Here is a 17,125-nt window from a genome sequence, read left to right as displayed (position 1 = left end):
CTGAAAGGGCCCAGGAGAGCATAGATGACCATGCGTCTGAGATGCTGTGGGCAACATTCCTGAAAATGGAAAACCTTGGGCTTCATTCCTCTTTCTGCTTTTTCCTAGCTTTGTGGGTTGCGAAAAATCACTTAACCACCCTGAGGCCCACTCTCCCCATCTTTAAAAATGAAGATAATAACAGTGGCTTGACAGTCTATCGAGAGCATTAACGGAGACACGTATGACAAGCATGACAAGTGTGTCTTCAATGTCAGCCCCTTCCCTTTCCATCTGGGGGCGGGGGGTTGTTTGGGCTAGTTTCTCAGGTTTATTCCATTTTCATGACTCTAAGGATTTTCTGTCCCCACTTGAAGGACAGCTTGAGCCCTTTGATCAAGCCAAGTTTCTGTGTTACCTATGGATTTACTTTATCCTTTTTATGTCTGTTCTCATTAATATGCATAAACAAGAGTAACAGTTCAATTATTCTACCCCTTCTCACCACCACCATCATTAGCTCTATGTAAGCAATTGTAACTGGAGAGCTTTTTGCTGACCTAGAAATAAGATTTTTCTTCAGTGGAGGTTAGTGTTGGAATGACAAGATCAGTGGTCCTTCACCCTGGCCGCACTTAGAATCACCCAGGGAGTTTCATAAAGATGTCCTGCATAAGCCCCACCCTGACAAATTGAATTTGAATCTCTGGGGGTGAGGTCCAGAGATCAGTATTTCTTAAAAGCTTCCTGTGTGTGATTCTAATAAGGAGCTGGGGTTGAGAACCAGTGGTCTAGATGCATTTTAGAATCCGTTTGGCCATTCAATACTCACGTGCAGCCTAATTCTCTGAGGACACACTTGCTCTGTGCTTTTCAGTCCATGTATCTATTAAATCTGGCTATGCTGTTTTTTCATTATTGATTTCAGTGTAAGAAGTGAGCTCGGAAAGTTTTTTTCCTGTTAATTGACCACAGCTCTATATTAAACCTCTCACCCACACCCCCACACCGGCACGTACCTTCCCCATCCCCCTGTTCTCAGGAAGATACGTGAAGTTAGTGGTATATATGTGGGCTTCTGCCTCCTCCTCGCTCCCCTGTTCTTTCCTCTCATGATCTAGAGGCCTGCGAAAGCTAAAAGCTTCTGGAAATGGCCAGCCTGCTTTGTATGCTTGCTTTCTCCAGTCACGATTGAGGAATTTGAGGGATGGGAGTTAAAGCTACCCCCAAAGCACGCAGGCCTTTGGGGTAAGCTTCCCTTCCCTTCTTGTCCAGGACAGAGGGAAGACAAACAGTGGCTGCCTGCCCTAACAACTAGACCCATTTGCCTGGAATTCTGGAGACTTTTCTAGTCTGCTTTTAGGGCAGGGCTGTGTCCTTGAAAGCTGTCAGATTTGATTGAAAAATTGGTGTACTTTGAGTGAGCCGATTAAGCATTTCATTAAAGCTGTAGCTGACTTAGGTGCTGATGTAAATCATCTCAGCTACTTGAAATGACCATAAGTTAAGTGAGAGCGGTGTCATAGCACTTGATGGGTTATTCCCCCTTGGAACATTACATTTATTCTGAATGCTCAACAGGGTTTTGTGGTAGGCAGTTCGTGTGAAGGGAGGGGAAGCTATAATTCCATTCTGCTTGAGACCACGTATAGGGCCAATTGAGTGTATTTGTGTACATGGACACACACACACACACACACACACACACTTTGAAGGCAACAGAGAAGAGCAATTGACTAGGAGACTGCTTATGACTCTATTGTTTTTTATAATCATTCATTAACTTATGTAGGACCTAAGGCTGACAGCTATTTTTTGGTAAATATTGGATTGGGCTGGGTCTTTGGTATGAAATGTGTGATTGCAAGTTGTGTATTCTCCTGGCATATAATCATGTCATCACCCACAGGCAATTATTGATACCATGTCCTAACGTTATCCAATTTAAGCCTACAGGTATTTGTAGTTTATAGTGTGCTGAAAATGTATAAATAGTAATCCCAAATTAACAAATTTGTTAATACTATTAAAAAATGTTCTCTATGAAAACTTGGTTGCTACAGGCTCCCACAACACCTCACCTATATACCTCTATTGCTCAATTCAACAATTTGTTATTTGGGGGTTTAATTTACAAAATCTTAAAGTATCCTTGTTATAAAGCTGTTGTCCCTACAAGAACATAGAATTACAAAACTGAGACTTTATATGCCTGCCAACCGTTGATTAGGTCCCTTTAATAACGTCCATTGCATTTATAATTATGTAATATTCATCTTCTAGATTGTAAAACCCTAAGAACGGGGACCATGTCTAGTGCTTTCGCCGTTGTGTCCCGCATGCTTTACATCATTCCCGGCACAGAATATAGCCAACATATCTAAATGAGAGAGTAAGGATGGAATATATAATGGACCCTGAATACCGACCACACAGAGCAAATGGGTGCTTTTTTCCTTGCCCCTCAACTTCCCAGCTGGGTAATTACAAAGCTATCTTGGGCTGATGGCGCCACCTAGTGGCCATGTGTGAATTTATCCGCTCTACCGTGTTTTCCCCATCACTTGCTTATTCCTTTCCAAGGAGGGGGAGATAAGTGCATTATCCTAATAATGCCTCCAGCACAATGTGTTTTTTTTCCTCTCATCTTTTTTTTTTATTTATTTACTATCACCATAATCGTGGTCCTCATTATCTGGCCAATTTGAATACCTTTCTAAATATATATATTTTTTATTCTCCTTGCTCACTGCCACTGCAAACCATCCTTAAATATCCATCCAGCATGTTGTCTTGGTTAAAATGCTGTATGTTTTCCTGCAGCAATGATTTCACACTGCAGATCACAATTCATTGATGGTTTATTAAATCAATTTGATGGATAACCACTGACCTTTAAAAAAATTTGAAATATAATAAAAAAAAATACCAGAGAACAACATATGTAGTTGGGGAAATAATGTTTCATTTAACTTTTGTTTCAGTTTTAAACACACACATCTTTATCACATGCATGTGTATTGGATTGGGCTGTCAAATACTTATGAAAACCACAGTTAGTAGAATTATGTTTAATAAGTCTGATATTGAAATCCTCCAAGCAGTACTTTGTGGTGGTGAGACTTGAGTTTTAATGTGGTTTCTTCTAAGTTTAACTTAAACTCTCTGAACTTCAGATTTCTCAGCTCTACATTGGGGAAAATAATAACTGGTAGAGGCTACTGTGAGAATCAAATGATGCATGTAAAATGTCTATGACAGCTGTACACATTATGTGGCCAATGACTATTTGTTTCCTGCTTATCCAAACTTATTCCTTTTACATTACTACTTTTATCCTCCACTTCCATCAAATAGGTATCTTTATGGTCTAACAATAGCCTGAATGTTTCACCTCTATGTCTTTATTTTAAAGTCTTCCTCATATGTATTACCGTTCACATAGCAATTTACCTAATTCTTGTCCATTCTTCAAAACCCAGCTCAAGTGCCACCTTTTCCATGAAGCCTTCCTTGACCATTGTAGCACCCAGTGATTGTCTTATAAGCTCATTGGGAGCAGTTACTGTCTACCTCTGCCTTTCTCCAGGGCAGAGAGATTCATTTGCTGTACACAATGGGAGCTTTGGAAAAGCTTACAAGATAAAAAGGGGGAAGATTCGATGGCAGTGGCACCATTGGAGATGAAGAGATCCTCACTACAACTTACTAGTTGGACATTGCCATGGGATTTATAACGTTCTTTTTATCCACCCGCCCCCCCCCCCCCCCCCCCCCCGCTGCAATGGTTCAGTATTCTGCTTTTTTCTTCTCTTAAGGGAAATGATTTTCATGACTTAGATATGAATGTTGAACTGAGTGGTTGAAATAAAAAGAACAGAAAAGGTAACAGGAAAATCAACATTTTATTTCAATGGTATGGTAATTTATCCATCATCCATCAATAGGAACTTTTAGGACTCTGTTAATAAATTAAAATGAAAAAAAAAGAATATGTCTGCTTTTTAAAATAAATTGGCAGTATTACTGCTATAAATGTTACTTTTCTGGATTTAGCTATATTGAGATATTATTTCTATTTGCAGTCACCAGTTGGCCATGGATATGGAGAATAATATTGAAAACTATCACCTCAATCTACAGCCCTTGGAATCAAAAGTGAAAATGTAAGTTATTTCAAAGTTTACATTAAAGCAACAGTGTTAAAGTTCTTGTTTTATTAGTTTCCGAACTACTATGGAGTTTTGTGGTGTAAGAATGACACATTTATTTATTTCACATTTATGTGTTACACATTATTTCCTCTCTGGTCTAAGCAGCAACAAAGCTGTTTTGGCCACACAGCACCATCTGCTGGATGGTGTAGGGAATTATTTGATTGTCATCACTTCATTTCTTGGTTTTCCTCCTTCAGGCAGAGTACTGTTCTGCAACTTCCACTAGCATTTTCCACTTTCTTTTATTTTAGTGATCAAGATGGTTAATTCCATCTTGGAACAATGTGGTTATTTTCACCTCAGGGTGTTTCTTGATCACACACACACACACACACACACACACTTTTTTACTTTCTTCCTTCTTCCTATGTCCATTCCAGCTCTCATCTAAATATTTTGGAAAAACATATCTTGTCTTTCTCATTTTCTATCCTTTTATTTTTTATTCTCTCTTACTAAGGCCAAATATTAGTCCCCTTTCCCCACTGTGTGTGACTATTGCATTGACTGTGCCAAGAAACACCTCAATATCAACAAAACTGGAACTAATAAGATACAAAGTGAGACAGGCATATTAAGGAACAAAATGACAACCTTTTAAGACCACTTTTAAGTAGAGAAGGGGCTGTCATAATTCCCTCAGAAGCAATTTTAAACTATTCACGCCTGTTCTCTGTGAGCCTTCCCATTCTGATTTTGCTTCAAGGGCGCATATAAGAATTGCCACTGAGGGTATGTATAATACACACACACACACACACACACACTCAGCTTAATGCTCCAAGAAGCATTCTTCTGAGAAATGAAATATACCGGAGCTTGGCCAGGATCACGGATCATTTGCAAAAAGCCCAGAGGAATCTTTACAGAAGAAGCCACCTGAAGAAGGGGGCCTTGCCATGTACAATAAGCCGTTGCTGGGTTTAGGAATGAAGACAGAAACCATGCAGATATATAATGTCCTGCTGGATGAAGGCAAATATTAACACACACCACTATAAATCTGTGTTAACCTTGGTTACAGTAAAAGGCTTGCCTCTGAGCGAGCACAATGGGCTACCTCTCCAGGTGAAGTTCAAACATGGTTTCGGAACCCGTGGGGTCCCCCCAGGAAGCTCTGTGTTACACTTACTCAATGAATAATGAATCAGGCTACCAAGTCGTTCTCTGTAAGCAGTATGTCAGCCCCACTACACAAATGTTAGTTTCCAGCCATCGGCTGCTTTATCCTTAAGAGCTTTTCTCTTATAATAACATTCTCTTAAATGAAAAAGCTGGGAAGGAGAGTTGGCTGGGTCAGAAATTGGGGTGTTTCATTTGAACGCTGAAATGAAGTTAGGAAACCTCCCTGTTGTTTCTTAGCTTTCATCATCTCTAATATGTAGAGGCAGAGGGCCAGGTGCCAGGAGGAGGAACAGGCAAGGAAAAAAAAACCTCTGTGTCTGAGAGTCTAGCCAACTCAGAAAGTCTGAGATTTTATGTGTAGCTGGTTTGATGGAGGAGTCTCAGCTCAGTGAGGTGCAAACTGAATGGCTTTATCTCTTCTAATAACTCTGGACCCCATTTCCACTCACTGGAGGGGGATGAGGGAGAGAAAACTTAATCTTGGCCAATAATGGAATTCGAGTCCCATTGGAGAGTTTAGTCCAGTTCAGTGACTCTTGTCTAATCTGGTTATTAAATTCTTAACTGTCATGACAGGTTAAACATCTCCCCTCCACACACATCAGACCTTTCCTACAGCTGTGCAGCCTGCTCCCCTCTCCCCCTTCTCCCTTTTCTAATCTCCCCATCTGCCTTCCGTCCTCTTCTCCTCCTGTCTTGATGTCATCTCACTCACCACTCATTTGCTAAACACCAAGGCTTCCCAGTCTTCTCATCGATGGTGAACATTCGAGCTACCAGATAGTTGAAGCTACCAGACAGTTATTTTTAAAACAACTCTGCGGGGTTATTTTATTGCTTGTAGGAAGGGCCATTGGATTCCCCGCTCCCCTCTGAACTCCCCACCAATGGTGTAGGCTGTCTACCCCAGGATGACCTTGGCATCATCCACAGGGAGAATCTTGGCATACCTCTACGTATCCTCACTTTCCAAGAGATGTTCTTTAGACCTGCAGAGTATAGAGTGTGAAAGATGGGGCCTTGCCCCAGGTTGCCGAGTCACTGCCAAATGTCACAGGATTTTTCTTAGGGTCTTCTCATTTCTGTTGGTAGGATCCAGCCGGACATCTGCCTTCCCCCAGGGGGTAGAGGGAAGTGAGGTTACTACACCATAAAATCCGCTATTCTGCAAACTCTCCTCCCCCTTCCCTGATGAGGAGGGGCAAGTAGTAGGTTCCAATTAAGGTTTCTGGATAGTCCAGCCCCTGCAAGTCCTGAGATGGGATGTATGTTGGCAGGTCAATCTTTGAACGTAAAAGATAAAGCAAGATGAGAACTGTTCTCAGGTGTCGCTGCCTTTACTGTATAGCACTCTAGCGGGAACCCTGGGTGGGGGTTGGATGGGTCAGGAAAGGGTCTCAGTTGTTTCCTCATATTCAGGGCAGCATAAAAAGGAAATAATATGATTAAGAAAGGCTCAACCTACATGTGGCTGTTCCAAGTATAATTGGAAGGAAGGAGGGGTGGAATTTAGAAGAAATACCAGGAAGAGTGCATTGCCTGGTTCATGAATGTTAAGAGACAATTTTGAGTTTTAGACTCGGACGATCAAAGAACTGCATCAAAAGGGCAAAAGCAATCAAGATTGCACAGCTATTAATAAAACGTCATGTTGGGGAGGGAAAAGGCAGGTTTTCTGAAGATCAAGCAAAGGCAAGCCTCTCAAATCAGAAAACTTAGCTAAAGCAAAAATAATACTGAAAGCACCACAATGAAGGCTCTCAGCACAACGCTAAGACTAAGGATGAATGTGCTTAAGAGCCAAGACTGGATCAAAGGTCTGAGAATGACACCCACATCAAAGGAGTGGGGGTTTCAGCACAGAGGCCTGACTGGCAAGGAAGGAAACAGACTCATCAGATCCCATCATTGAAAAGTTGTGCATTGACTGCGTGCAACCCCTCTCCTTGTGTTTTAACAATATGTTTATTTTGTGATGAACAACATAGAGATCTATTGAATCCAAATCTCCTTTTTTTCCACTTCAACTTTGTTCTTTTTATTTATTTTTTAAAAATGTATCTGTATTGTTGAAGGTATTACAGATATCCCCTTTGTTTGTTGTTTTTTTCCCATTGACCCCCTCCACCCTGAACCTGCCCCTCCCAGGTTTTCACCATTCTATTGTCTGTGTCCCTGGGCTATACATTTATGCATATAAATTCTCAGGTTAATCAGTTAATTATTCCCCCTCTCCTCCCTCTACCCCCTTCTGCAGGGGAGGGGGTCCCATTCCCTGACTGGAGGCAACACATACAAATAATCTTTTTTAAGTTTTCTTATTAAATTGTTCAATTCCTCTCATTTTTATTAATATGTGCGATTTAATGATGAGACATTTAGATTCTAAAAAGGAGACACACACAGGAGAAAGAAAAGAATTCCCTCCAAAATGTCAAAGATAATTCTCACTAAAGCCTTATTAAATTGGGTTTGCTTAAGAGTAATGCCTAACAACTTTAGTCAGAAGTTTAATTAAGAAAAGAGAGGTTGAGAGCATGGACTTTGGAGTTAGAGAAACCTAGGTTCAAATCCCAGCTCTGCTCCTTACCCCGTCACCTTGGGAGCACTGTTTCTCTCTCTGGGCCTCAGCTGCACTCCTCTATAAAATGCGAACACTGACCATGTCGTAAATGATTATAGTGACCTTTCAAGGAGAAAATCCAAGAAAAGCATTTAGCCTAGTGTATCTTCTCCATGCAATTACACCTTTTCAAGTACATTTTTACATCAAATTGGGCTAATAGAATAATGCCAGTAAAGATCTTCAGGAATCCTGCATATCCTATCAATGGATACAATTTGCACATGTTACTTAAAAATACTTGAAAGTGATTGATAGTCTTAAGCAATTATAATGACTTATCCAGGAGCTCTATTTGTCAAGTTTGGGGCTAAGTGACTTAGAAACCTTGACTTTGACTCCTTGCAAGAATTACAAAGAAGTTATTATTATTCTCATTTTGTGGATAAGCAAAATATAGGCCAATAAGCTTAGTACTTTGCCCAAGGCCACAGCTAATGAGACATAAAACCTATACCACTCTAAGTGCACTTACTTTCTGGGGGGAAATGATGAACTCACCTCCACCAGTGCACACAACAGAAGCTACAGCTACAGAGGGAACTATTTCCTCTGAAAGCAAAACCCTAAAAACTGGCAGAGCAACCCCTTCACATTGACCAAACAAAATGGAAACCTCACAGAAGCAGGTAGGAAAGGCCATTAACCACCCAGTGCAATGATTCAAAGTTGGGAGGAAACTCAAAACCTGGAGCTTCTTCCTGAGGAGCAAAAGGTTCACACCCCAACTTCTAAGACCAGCACCAGAAAGATAACCCCCCCAAAATCTGGCTCTGAAGACCAACTGGGCTCATGCCCAGGAGACCCATGGGCTAAGGCAAACTGAGGAACAGCTCTTTTTGTTTTAATCCTCACCCAAGGGTATGTGTTATTTTTTAAAAATTGATTTCAGAGAGAGGGAGGGAGGGAGGGAGAGAGAGAGAGAGAGAGAGAGAGAGAGAGAGAGAGAGAGAGAAACATCGGTGGGTTGCCTCCTGTACATGCCTGAAGCTACAACTTGCGTATGCGCCCTGACCAGGAATTAAACCCACAGCCTTTTGGAGTACAGGAGGATATCCAGATAACCGAGCCACTGGCCAGGGCTGAGGAACAGCTCTTAAAGGGCTTGTGCCAGACTTACCCTCCCCAGGGTCCAGCGCAAAGCAGCCCTTTGAAAAATGCCCAGAGGCTAGGTGAAAGAGATGCATTTGCTAATTTTAAAGCACAGGTCTGAGGGGCAGGACCTGCTGGGATACTCTCCAGGGATGGAGTCTGGCTGGTGCCATCTTCCTGCCTCCCTCTGCCTTGCTAAAGCAGGTAGGGGCCGTCTTTTTTTTTTTTTCTCTCTCTCTCTCTCTTTTTTAAATTTGTTCTTTTTATTTTTCCTTTCTTTTTCTTTTCTTTTCTTATTCTTTTTTTTTTTTCTTCAGTAAGTACTCCCCCCCTTCCTGGCTCCAGCCAGGGAGCCTCATCTTCACCTCATCTTTGCCCCCTCCCTCTGCCGCACTCCAGAGTATCAACATCTCCCATAGCGGGGCTTCTACATATGTCCTGTGTGCTGGTTTTACATCTGGTGACCTGGTTTTTGTGGCTGCTTCTCAGGGGATAGCTTTTGATTTCCTGGCTCTAGTGGCCAGAGGGCTTGAGTTGTTTGGACTCATGGGACTGTAACAATTGTAGAGACAGTTCTTGACAGGCTACCACCCCTTGGGATGCTGCATAGACAGTCAGAGGGTGAGCAGAGGTGCACTCTTTCTGCGAAGGAGGCCTACTTGTCCTGGAGCTTCCAGGCAGGCTTCAGTGAGGCACACAGCTAGAGCCTGCGAGGGTGCTTGCTCTCAGAGAACGTGGGCTGGGGGACACAGCTTTGCGCTCTCCCTTTGCCTTGCTACCACTCACTGGTGTCTCCCGAAAAGGAGCTTATACACTTGTCTAGAGCCCTGGTTTTTGCAACTGTCACCCAGAGCATATCTCTAGCTGGCCGGGCTCCGGTGGATCATGGGACTTATGCTTGTGGTCCTGCAGGATGTATATTTGTATTCTTTAAAAACTGGGGCCTGTGTCTCTGGCTTCTAGTCAGCTGGAATCCAGCTGCTGACTGAGATCCTCTTCTTTGAATCACTGACTGGTCTTGGCACACCCTCAACATTGGGGAGCGGTGAAAAATAACATTGGCTGCCTGGACAGTCACAAAGGTTTGAGAGACAACCAAGAGCTAGGGCAGGATTGAGTGATGTTTATCTCCTTCAGAAGGCTGATCTTTGACTAGGAGAGGTGGCTGTTTTCATCTAATGCAGTGGTTCTCAACCTTCTGGCCCTTTAAATACAGTTCCTCATGTTGTGACCCAGCCATAAAATTATTTTCGTTGCTACTTCATAACTGTAATGTTGCTACTGTTATGAATTGTAATGTAAATATCTGATATGCAGGATGGTTTTAGGCGACCCCTGTGAAAGGGTCGTTTGAACGCCAAAGGGGGTCAATGTGCTTCAAATACAGCTGCAAATACAGGTTGAGAACCGCTGATCTAATGCATAGAAACCAATGCAGAGTCATGCAAAATAAGGAAACAAAGGAATGTGTTCCCAATGAAAGAAAATGATAGAACCTTTGGAAAAACCCTTCATGAAATGGAGCGAAGTAGTTTTCCTGATAAGGTAAGGAGCTGAAGTTAGGAATTGCAAACCAGGCAGAAACTGGAGTGGAGGAGAAACAGGCCAGAGGTGCGGGATGCTGTGGGAAACCTGAGGGCTATGCAGGTGCCCCTTCCTGGCATTTGGGCAGGTTTGTCAGGACACAGGCTTGGGGCAGACACCAAGTAATGTAAACATGACCTATATGTTAGAGTCACTTTTAGTTGCATGTAGACAATTTAACAGAGATGTAAAAAAAATAGGCGTTCTGCTAACCCACTAAGTCAGAATGTGACGACCACGCCCACGTCTTGCTCCTGCTGTATACCTGTCTCGCTGAACCATGAGGAGGGAGCACAGTGCGGTGGGGACGCAGGGAATCTGGCCCAAGTGTGGGTCTGTCCATTAGTTCCATCTTCTTCCCCGAAACTTGGCCAGGACTCTTGTTACAATTCAGACTAATGTGTATAGAAAGAGGTTATATTGGAGCCACTGACAGAAAGACCCAGGGCCTAATGGGCCTCAAGCACAGCTAGACTCAGGTGGTGGAACAAGGTCATCAAACACCTGCATTTCTTCTTCTATAAGCTCTGCTCTTCATCTTCTTCATTCTCACAGGGGCTCCCTAACGTTGTGGCAAAGTGGCCATGGACAGCTCTAGGCTTATCTCCTACCAGCTGAAACTCTCCAGGTGAAAGGGGGCTACTTTCTCAGCAGTCTTGCCTTGGTCTGACTTGAGCCATGCCATTGCCTCCTGGCTAGTCAGCCCCAACACACAGGCTGCTCTCTGCAGTGCAGGGGTAAGATCTGTTCCACCCAACGCTCATGGGAAAATGGTGCTGGAACAAAAGAAGGAGAGACTCATGTTGGGCAGGCAAAACCTACTGCTATGGTGTAATAGTGCCCTCCTGACAGCTCATCGGTGGTAAGGATTGAGTGGGAGAATACACACAAAAAGAGCTGTGTGTAATTAGACATTGTCTCCTGTGGCCGTTTTTGATGGTGTCCTCTTTTCCCCATCTCCAAATTCAGCCTACTTGATAATAATGTGTTTTGAACTTTTAAAAATTATTTAGTAAGATGGGAGAGCTAGTAACGTTCATGTGAGAATCCAGATTTCTGACTGTGCTTGTAAAGGTGACAGAACCCCATTATGGGGTTCTTCTTTACCAGAAGCAGGCACTGCCCAGCCGACCCTCACCTGGCCTTGGATGACATCTGGGATCCTCTTCATGTCTTTAGTATTGCCACATTCTCTTGTAAATTAAAGAAGGAAGAAACTGTCCATCCACTTGGAAGAAAAGAAGATTGAATACTTAACCTATGACTTAAGGAAAACTGATACATCACTTTCCAGATTCCATAGAGCTAGGAGGGGTGCCTCAGTGCAAATCCACCTGTGCAGACCTCACCTCAGTTTTGACCAGCGGTGTTATGTTCTTTAAAGGTGTCACACTGCCCTCTGGTGCTCAACAGGCTAAAATGTACTATCTCAAGTGGCCACTATTCTCTTTCTATATTCTCTGAATAATCAAGGTGAGAGAGTGAGAGAGGGAGAGGGAGGGAGGAGGGAGGAAGGGGGTGGGGGTGGGGAGAGAGGGAGAGAGAGGGAGAGAGATCGAGAGAGATCATTCTATCTTAAAAATCACTTTTAAAATGTCAGAAGTTTTTAAGCCCTTGAGGGGCAGAATTTGTCAGCAGGACCCTGGGAGACACTCAGCTACTCAGCACTTCCAGCGCTTGGGAGAATGTGGAAACCACTAACAGCTTCCAAAAGATTAATACTCCTCAATAAAATGTGTCCCCCGAAGAAGCAACAAGACCCAGGCATGCAGTCTTCTTACAGGGCCTTCTTTGAGAGTATGCGTAAAATCTTTAAACCAAAGAAAAATAACAAAGGATGCATCACATAATGAAACAGTGACCCACTAGAACCCACACCAGGGTCAGATCCTACTTTAATGGGATCTAGAGTATATATAATTCGAAGGGCCCTTTTAAAAAAAAAAGCATAAAACATATCTACCTTTGCAATTTTATATAAACCATGAAGAGCCTTGTAGGCTCTAGCAGAAGCTTCTGGCTTCTAAGTAAGTAAGGGCCCCTGAGAGATAAATTTCATAGTTTCAGAGAAATTGGCCTTGGATACCAAGGTATTGTTTCACTGCAGCTTCAGGACTTTTCCTTGAGCGTTGTAATTCGCAGAGACTTAATAAATTAGGGAACACAGACACACTCAATAAGGTGGTAGCGTTTTTTGTGTTCTTTATATCCCCTGACTGTTGAAAATTGATCGTCTTTGAACCATTCGAGCCAAATGAAAGAAAATCAGTTTGTTTATACAGAAACAACTTTAATGACTTCAGTTGTATGTGGAAGAATTATAGGAGATCAGACGCTTCTGGGAGTCTAGAGGAGATGGTGAAAGAATTAGTGCAACTATTTTAAAAAGTTGAATCCTGACACTTGGTCTTTATGTTCAGCTCAATCCCTGGAGAGGACAGATTGTGTTCACTGATCACTTGTAAAAATCTAGATGTTAATCACTAAGATTACAAGCCAGTCCAAGTGGGAAAAAATCACCTAGCTTTCACAAAGAAGAGGTTTCTAAGATGCAGAGACAGAGAAGCAGCGATCAGACTGTCAAACCTCAGAGGGAAAGTAGGGGAGGGTGGGGGTTAGGGGGAGAGATCAACCAAAGGACTTGTGTGCATGCATATAAGCCCAATCAATGGACACAGACTACAGCGGGGTGAGAGCATGAGTGAGGGGGGGTTGGGGATTAATGGAGGGATGAGCACACACATGTAATACCTTAATCAATAAAGAAATTAAAGATTGAAAAAATAATAATAAATGGAATTATATAATATATATAAAAAGAAGAGGTTTCTATTACCCAGAGCAGAAGATGACATTTTTTAGATACTAAACATAGGAAATAAGTTTTTTTAGAGCCTTGACGGTGTTGCTCAATGGTTGAGCTTTGACCTAGGAACCAGGAGGTCATGGTTCAATTCCTGGGTAGTGCACATGCCCAAGTTGTGGGCTCAATCCCCAGTGTGGGGCTTGTGGGGGGGCAGCTGATCGATGATTCTCTCTCATCATTGATGTTTCTATATCTCTCTCCCTCTCCTTTTCTCTCTGAAATCAATAAGAAGTATAAAATAATTAATAATAATAAAAGCATAATATGCTAATTAGACCGGATGTCCAGAAGGACATCCTTCTGTCCTTCCAGACAAAGCTGGGGCTATGAGGTGAGCCCGGGTCCTGGGTGCCAGAGGGAAGCTGGTGACGGCAACCAGGAGAAGGAAGGCCTACTCTTGCACGAATTTCATGCATCAGGCCTCTAGTAAAGTAATAAAATAAAAAGTTTCCTTAGATGAAATCTCAAGCAGCCACTTAATCACACATTACTTTAATTTTCTGAGTAGTACATAATGCTCTCAGATATTTTTTCTTCTCCATTTCTTTATTTATCAAACATTCTCTATGTCTGTAAAATCCGTGACCACAGGGCTCTTGCCTATATTGTCCCAGAGCAGGGCCACTGCATCATCCAGAGCCTAGGGCTGACCCTGGCACAGAACAGTCCTCCACAGTGCTGTCCTGAATGAACGAGCAAGTGTTCTGTCAGCCTGTGCATTATTTTCATTTGAAATATAAGATGAGAAATGGAAAGATTTTGCGTTCCATAGATCACAGTACATTTACACGAGCAGAGCAGTTTCACTTTGACGGATGACTTTTTCTGACTCAGTTGATGCTTGTGGACTGATTGAGCTTAGTCATGTCTGTGAAAGTCAAACCAGTAAAACAGAGAGACAGTCGGGTCTTCTGATTTCTGTGCCACATTCTGTGTGTGCCATTTCCCCGGCTCCAAAGCCACTTCCTTCAGACTCCTTGTGCTAAGTCTGTGTGCTGTGACAGTGCATGTGCTGTTTTATTATTATTATTATTATTATTATTATTATTATTATTGTAGCATTCAGCGAGCGTGGCGCGAGTACCTGCAGCGGCAGGACCCCCTGGAGAAGAGGTGCCCATCCCCGCCCTCCGTGTCCTCGGACAAGCTGAGCAGCTCCGTCAGCATGAACACCTTCTCCGACAGCAGCACACCCGTGAGTGCCATTTTCCTTTCCATGGTCTGACCGGCCAGGCCAATCCCCTGATCACCGGGGCTGTGGCTCCAAGAGAGCAATCTTGGGATGTGAGCGGGTGGCTTGTGATTGGAGGACGTCCATTGCTTATTTGCTGAATGTGAACCCACGGTGAGGGTTTGCTGTCGCCAAACGAAGACATGATTCATAAACACAGAGTGAACTCTATCAACTCTGAGGGAAATGATGCCTTGGACATCAACCTCATTTATGTGTTTGCCTTCCTCTATTACGGAGAGTACCTTCCTTTTCTTTATAACAGCATGCTCCATTTAGTCTGTGCCTCTGGTGGTGTTTTGTGGTGCTAATATCATAGGAGATTAGTTTGGTTGTAAACATTATAAAGAGAACTTTTACAGAAAGTATTGAAAAGGATTACGAACTCAGAGGTTACAACTTGAATGCCTGCAGGGGCCAGGTAAGTAACCCATGTGACTGATGGGGGCCGAGTGTGAAGGACACAGGCCTCCCTGAATGGCAGCCCCGTGGAGCTCCTGGAAGCGGGTTGCTGTGTAGGGATACAGGATGGCTCTTGTCAAAAGTCATCTTCTTCCTTCAGGGGAGGCCAGAAATCCAGAATTTTAAATGTCGGCAACAAGAAAATTTAAAACATATCTAGACCATGTCTGCAGACCACACTTGTTCCAAGGGCCACCAGTTTAAGATCCCTGGGTACAGAGTTAAGGAGTAGAACAACCTGCTGGAAGTCTTTATTTAAACAACAACCACAGCCAAGTGTGGTAGGAAATAAATGATTAGGTGATTATAATGTAGAATTTTGCAGATTTAGCCGTTGTCATAATTTATGAATAGTCACTGGAATACTGGAAGAAAAATGAAGTAACTATCCAAGGGTATTATTTTTTTAAAAATATTCCTTAACAACTTTGTAATCCTCTTATTTGTCAAAAGGCTTCCCAACAGCCAAAATAACGTAGACACATTGGGAGCACACAAAGGTTACTTCGAAATGTTTTCAGATGATTGCATTGTGTATTCTTTAATGAACAGTTTTATCTAGCTGTTTATTCTAAAGAGAGAGCAGTAAGTTGAGTTTATAGCTGTGCAAATAACAGTGGCAGAAAATCTATTTTTAGCTGTCAGCAGAAATTGAATACTTAGTGAATCGGCACTTTTTAAGAGAGTTTTTGGGGGGAATGAATTGTCTTAGTTGCCCTTAGTACATCACTAGAGGGCGCGCATGAACTACATTGGAAAATGGTTGAGTTCAGTAAAGTTTATATTTAAGTCTTGATTTGAGAGTGAAAAACAATGTGAAAATTGAGTGTTTGGGATACCTTCTCTGTGGAGGTCAATAGAAGGTGAAAGTTAAAAGGCTTTTAAGACTCTATGTGAATGATGGACACTGAGTATCAGAAATCAGTGCCTGTGGGTTAAAGTTTGTGTTTGCTCTCTGTGCACTCCCACCTTGGCTAAGCCTGTCACAAACAGATGCACTTCCTCTAATAACCAGCTGACCTGGATGACTCCCTGTGCTGAGCAGAGAATGAAGTCTTTCACATACTTCTGCTCCGATTGTTTTGGTTACGAACAATGGTTAATATAGATTTAGAATAGTTCTGCTTGCCCTGCTGGTGTGGCTCAGTGGTCGAGCATCGACCTATGAACCAGGAGGTCACAGTTTAATTCCCAGTCAGGGCACATGCCCGGGTTGCAGGCTCGATCCTCAGTGTGGGGCGTTCAGGAGGCAGCCGATCCATGATTCTCTCTCATCATTGATGTTTCTATCTCTCTCTCCCTGTCCCTTCCGCTCTGAAGTCAATAAAAATATATTTAAATAAAAAGAATAGTTCTGCTCTACAACATATATCAATAGTAATGTTTCAGTATGAGCTCCCAAATTCATCATCTTGATAAGAATGGAGCCCTTACTAAATGCAGGGTGCTTTGCCCTGGCTGGTGTGGCTCAGTTGGTTGGGCATTGTTCCGTGTACCCTGTCGGTCACCTGCCCAGGTTTTGGGCTCGATCCCCAGGGAGGGGCTTGTGAGAGGCAGCCAATCGATGTTTCGTTCTCACATTAATGTTTCTCTCTCTCTCTTTCTCTCTCTCTCTCTCGCTCTTTCTCTCTCTTCCCCCCTCTCTAAAAATCAATTTTAAAAATCTTTTAAAAAAATACCAGATACTTTACTAATGCTTTCTGTGGATTATTTCATTTAATCCTCTCAATGACCATATGAATAATTATTATCTCCATTTTACAGATGATGAAAATGAGACTTAGAGATATAATTAACTTGCTCTGGGCTACACATCTGACTGGAGCCCTCACGCTGCACTATTCTATCACACTGTGCCACTTGAAAAAAAGACTGTTTAGACATGGTCAAGCATCGGAAGAGACAATCAGTTAATGAATTTTAAAGATTATTTTACAATTTAATAG

General features: G+C 42.5%; 1 protein-coding gene across 1 annotated transcript in view; it reads left to right on the top strand.

The window, feature by feature from the left end:
- Positions 1-17,125, top strand: part of SCHIP1 (schwannomin interacting protein 1) — a 657,653-nt gene that overhangs the window by 138,448 nt on the left and 502,080 nt on the right. Inside the window, exons 3-4 of the mRNA XM_070406902.1 lie at positions 4,065-4,145; positions 14,546-14,681. Coding sequence (XP_070263003.1) covers positions 4,065-4,145; positions 14,546-14,681 — 217 coding nt within the window. The remainder of the gene's footprint in view (positions 1-4,064; positions 4,146-14,545; positions 14,682-17,125) is intronic.

Source organism: Myotis yumanensis, unplaced genomic scaffold (assembly GCF_028538775.1).
Source record: "Myotis yumanensis isolate MYYU_CA2020_CCGP unplaced genomic scaffold, mMyoYum1.0.hap1 SCAF_2, whole genome shotgun sequence".
Lineage (NCBI taxonomy): Eukaryota > Metazoa > Chordata > Mammalia > Chiroptera > Vespertilionidae > Myotis > Myotis yumanensis.
Note: the sequence above shows the minus strand (reverse complement) of the source record. Positions and strands in the feature narration are given on the sequence as shown.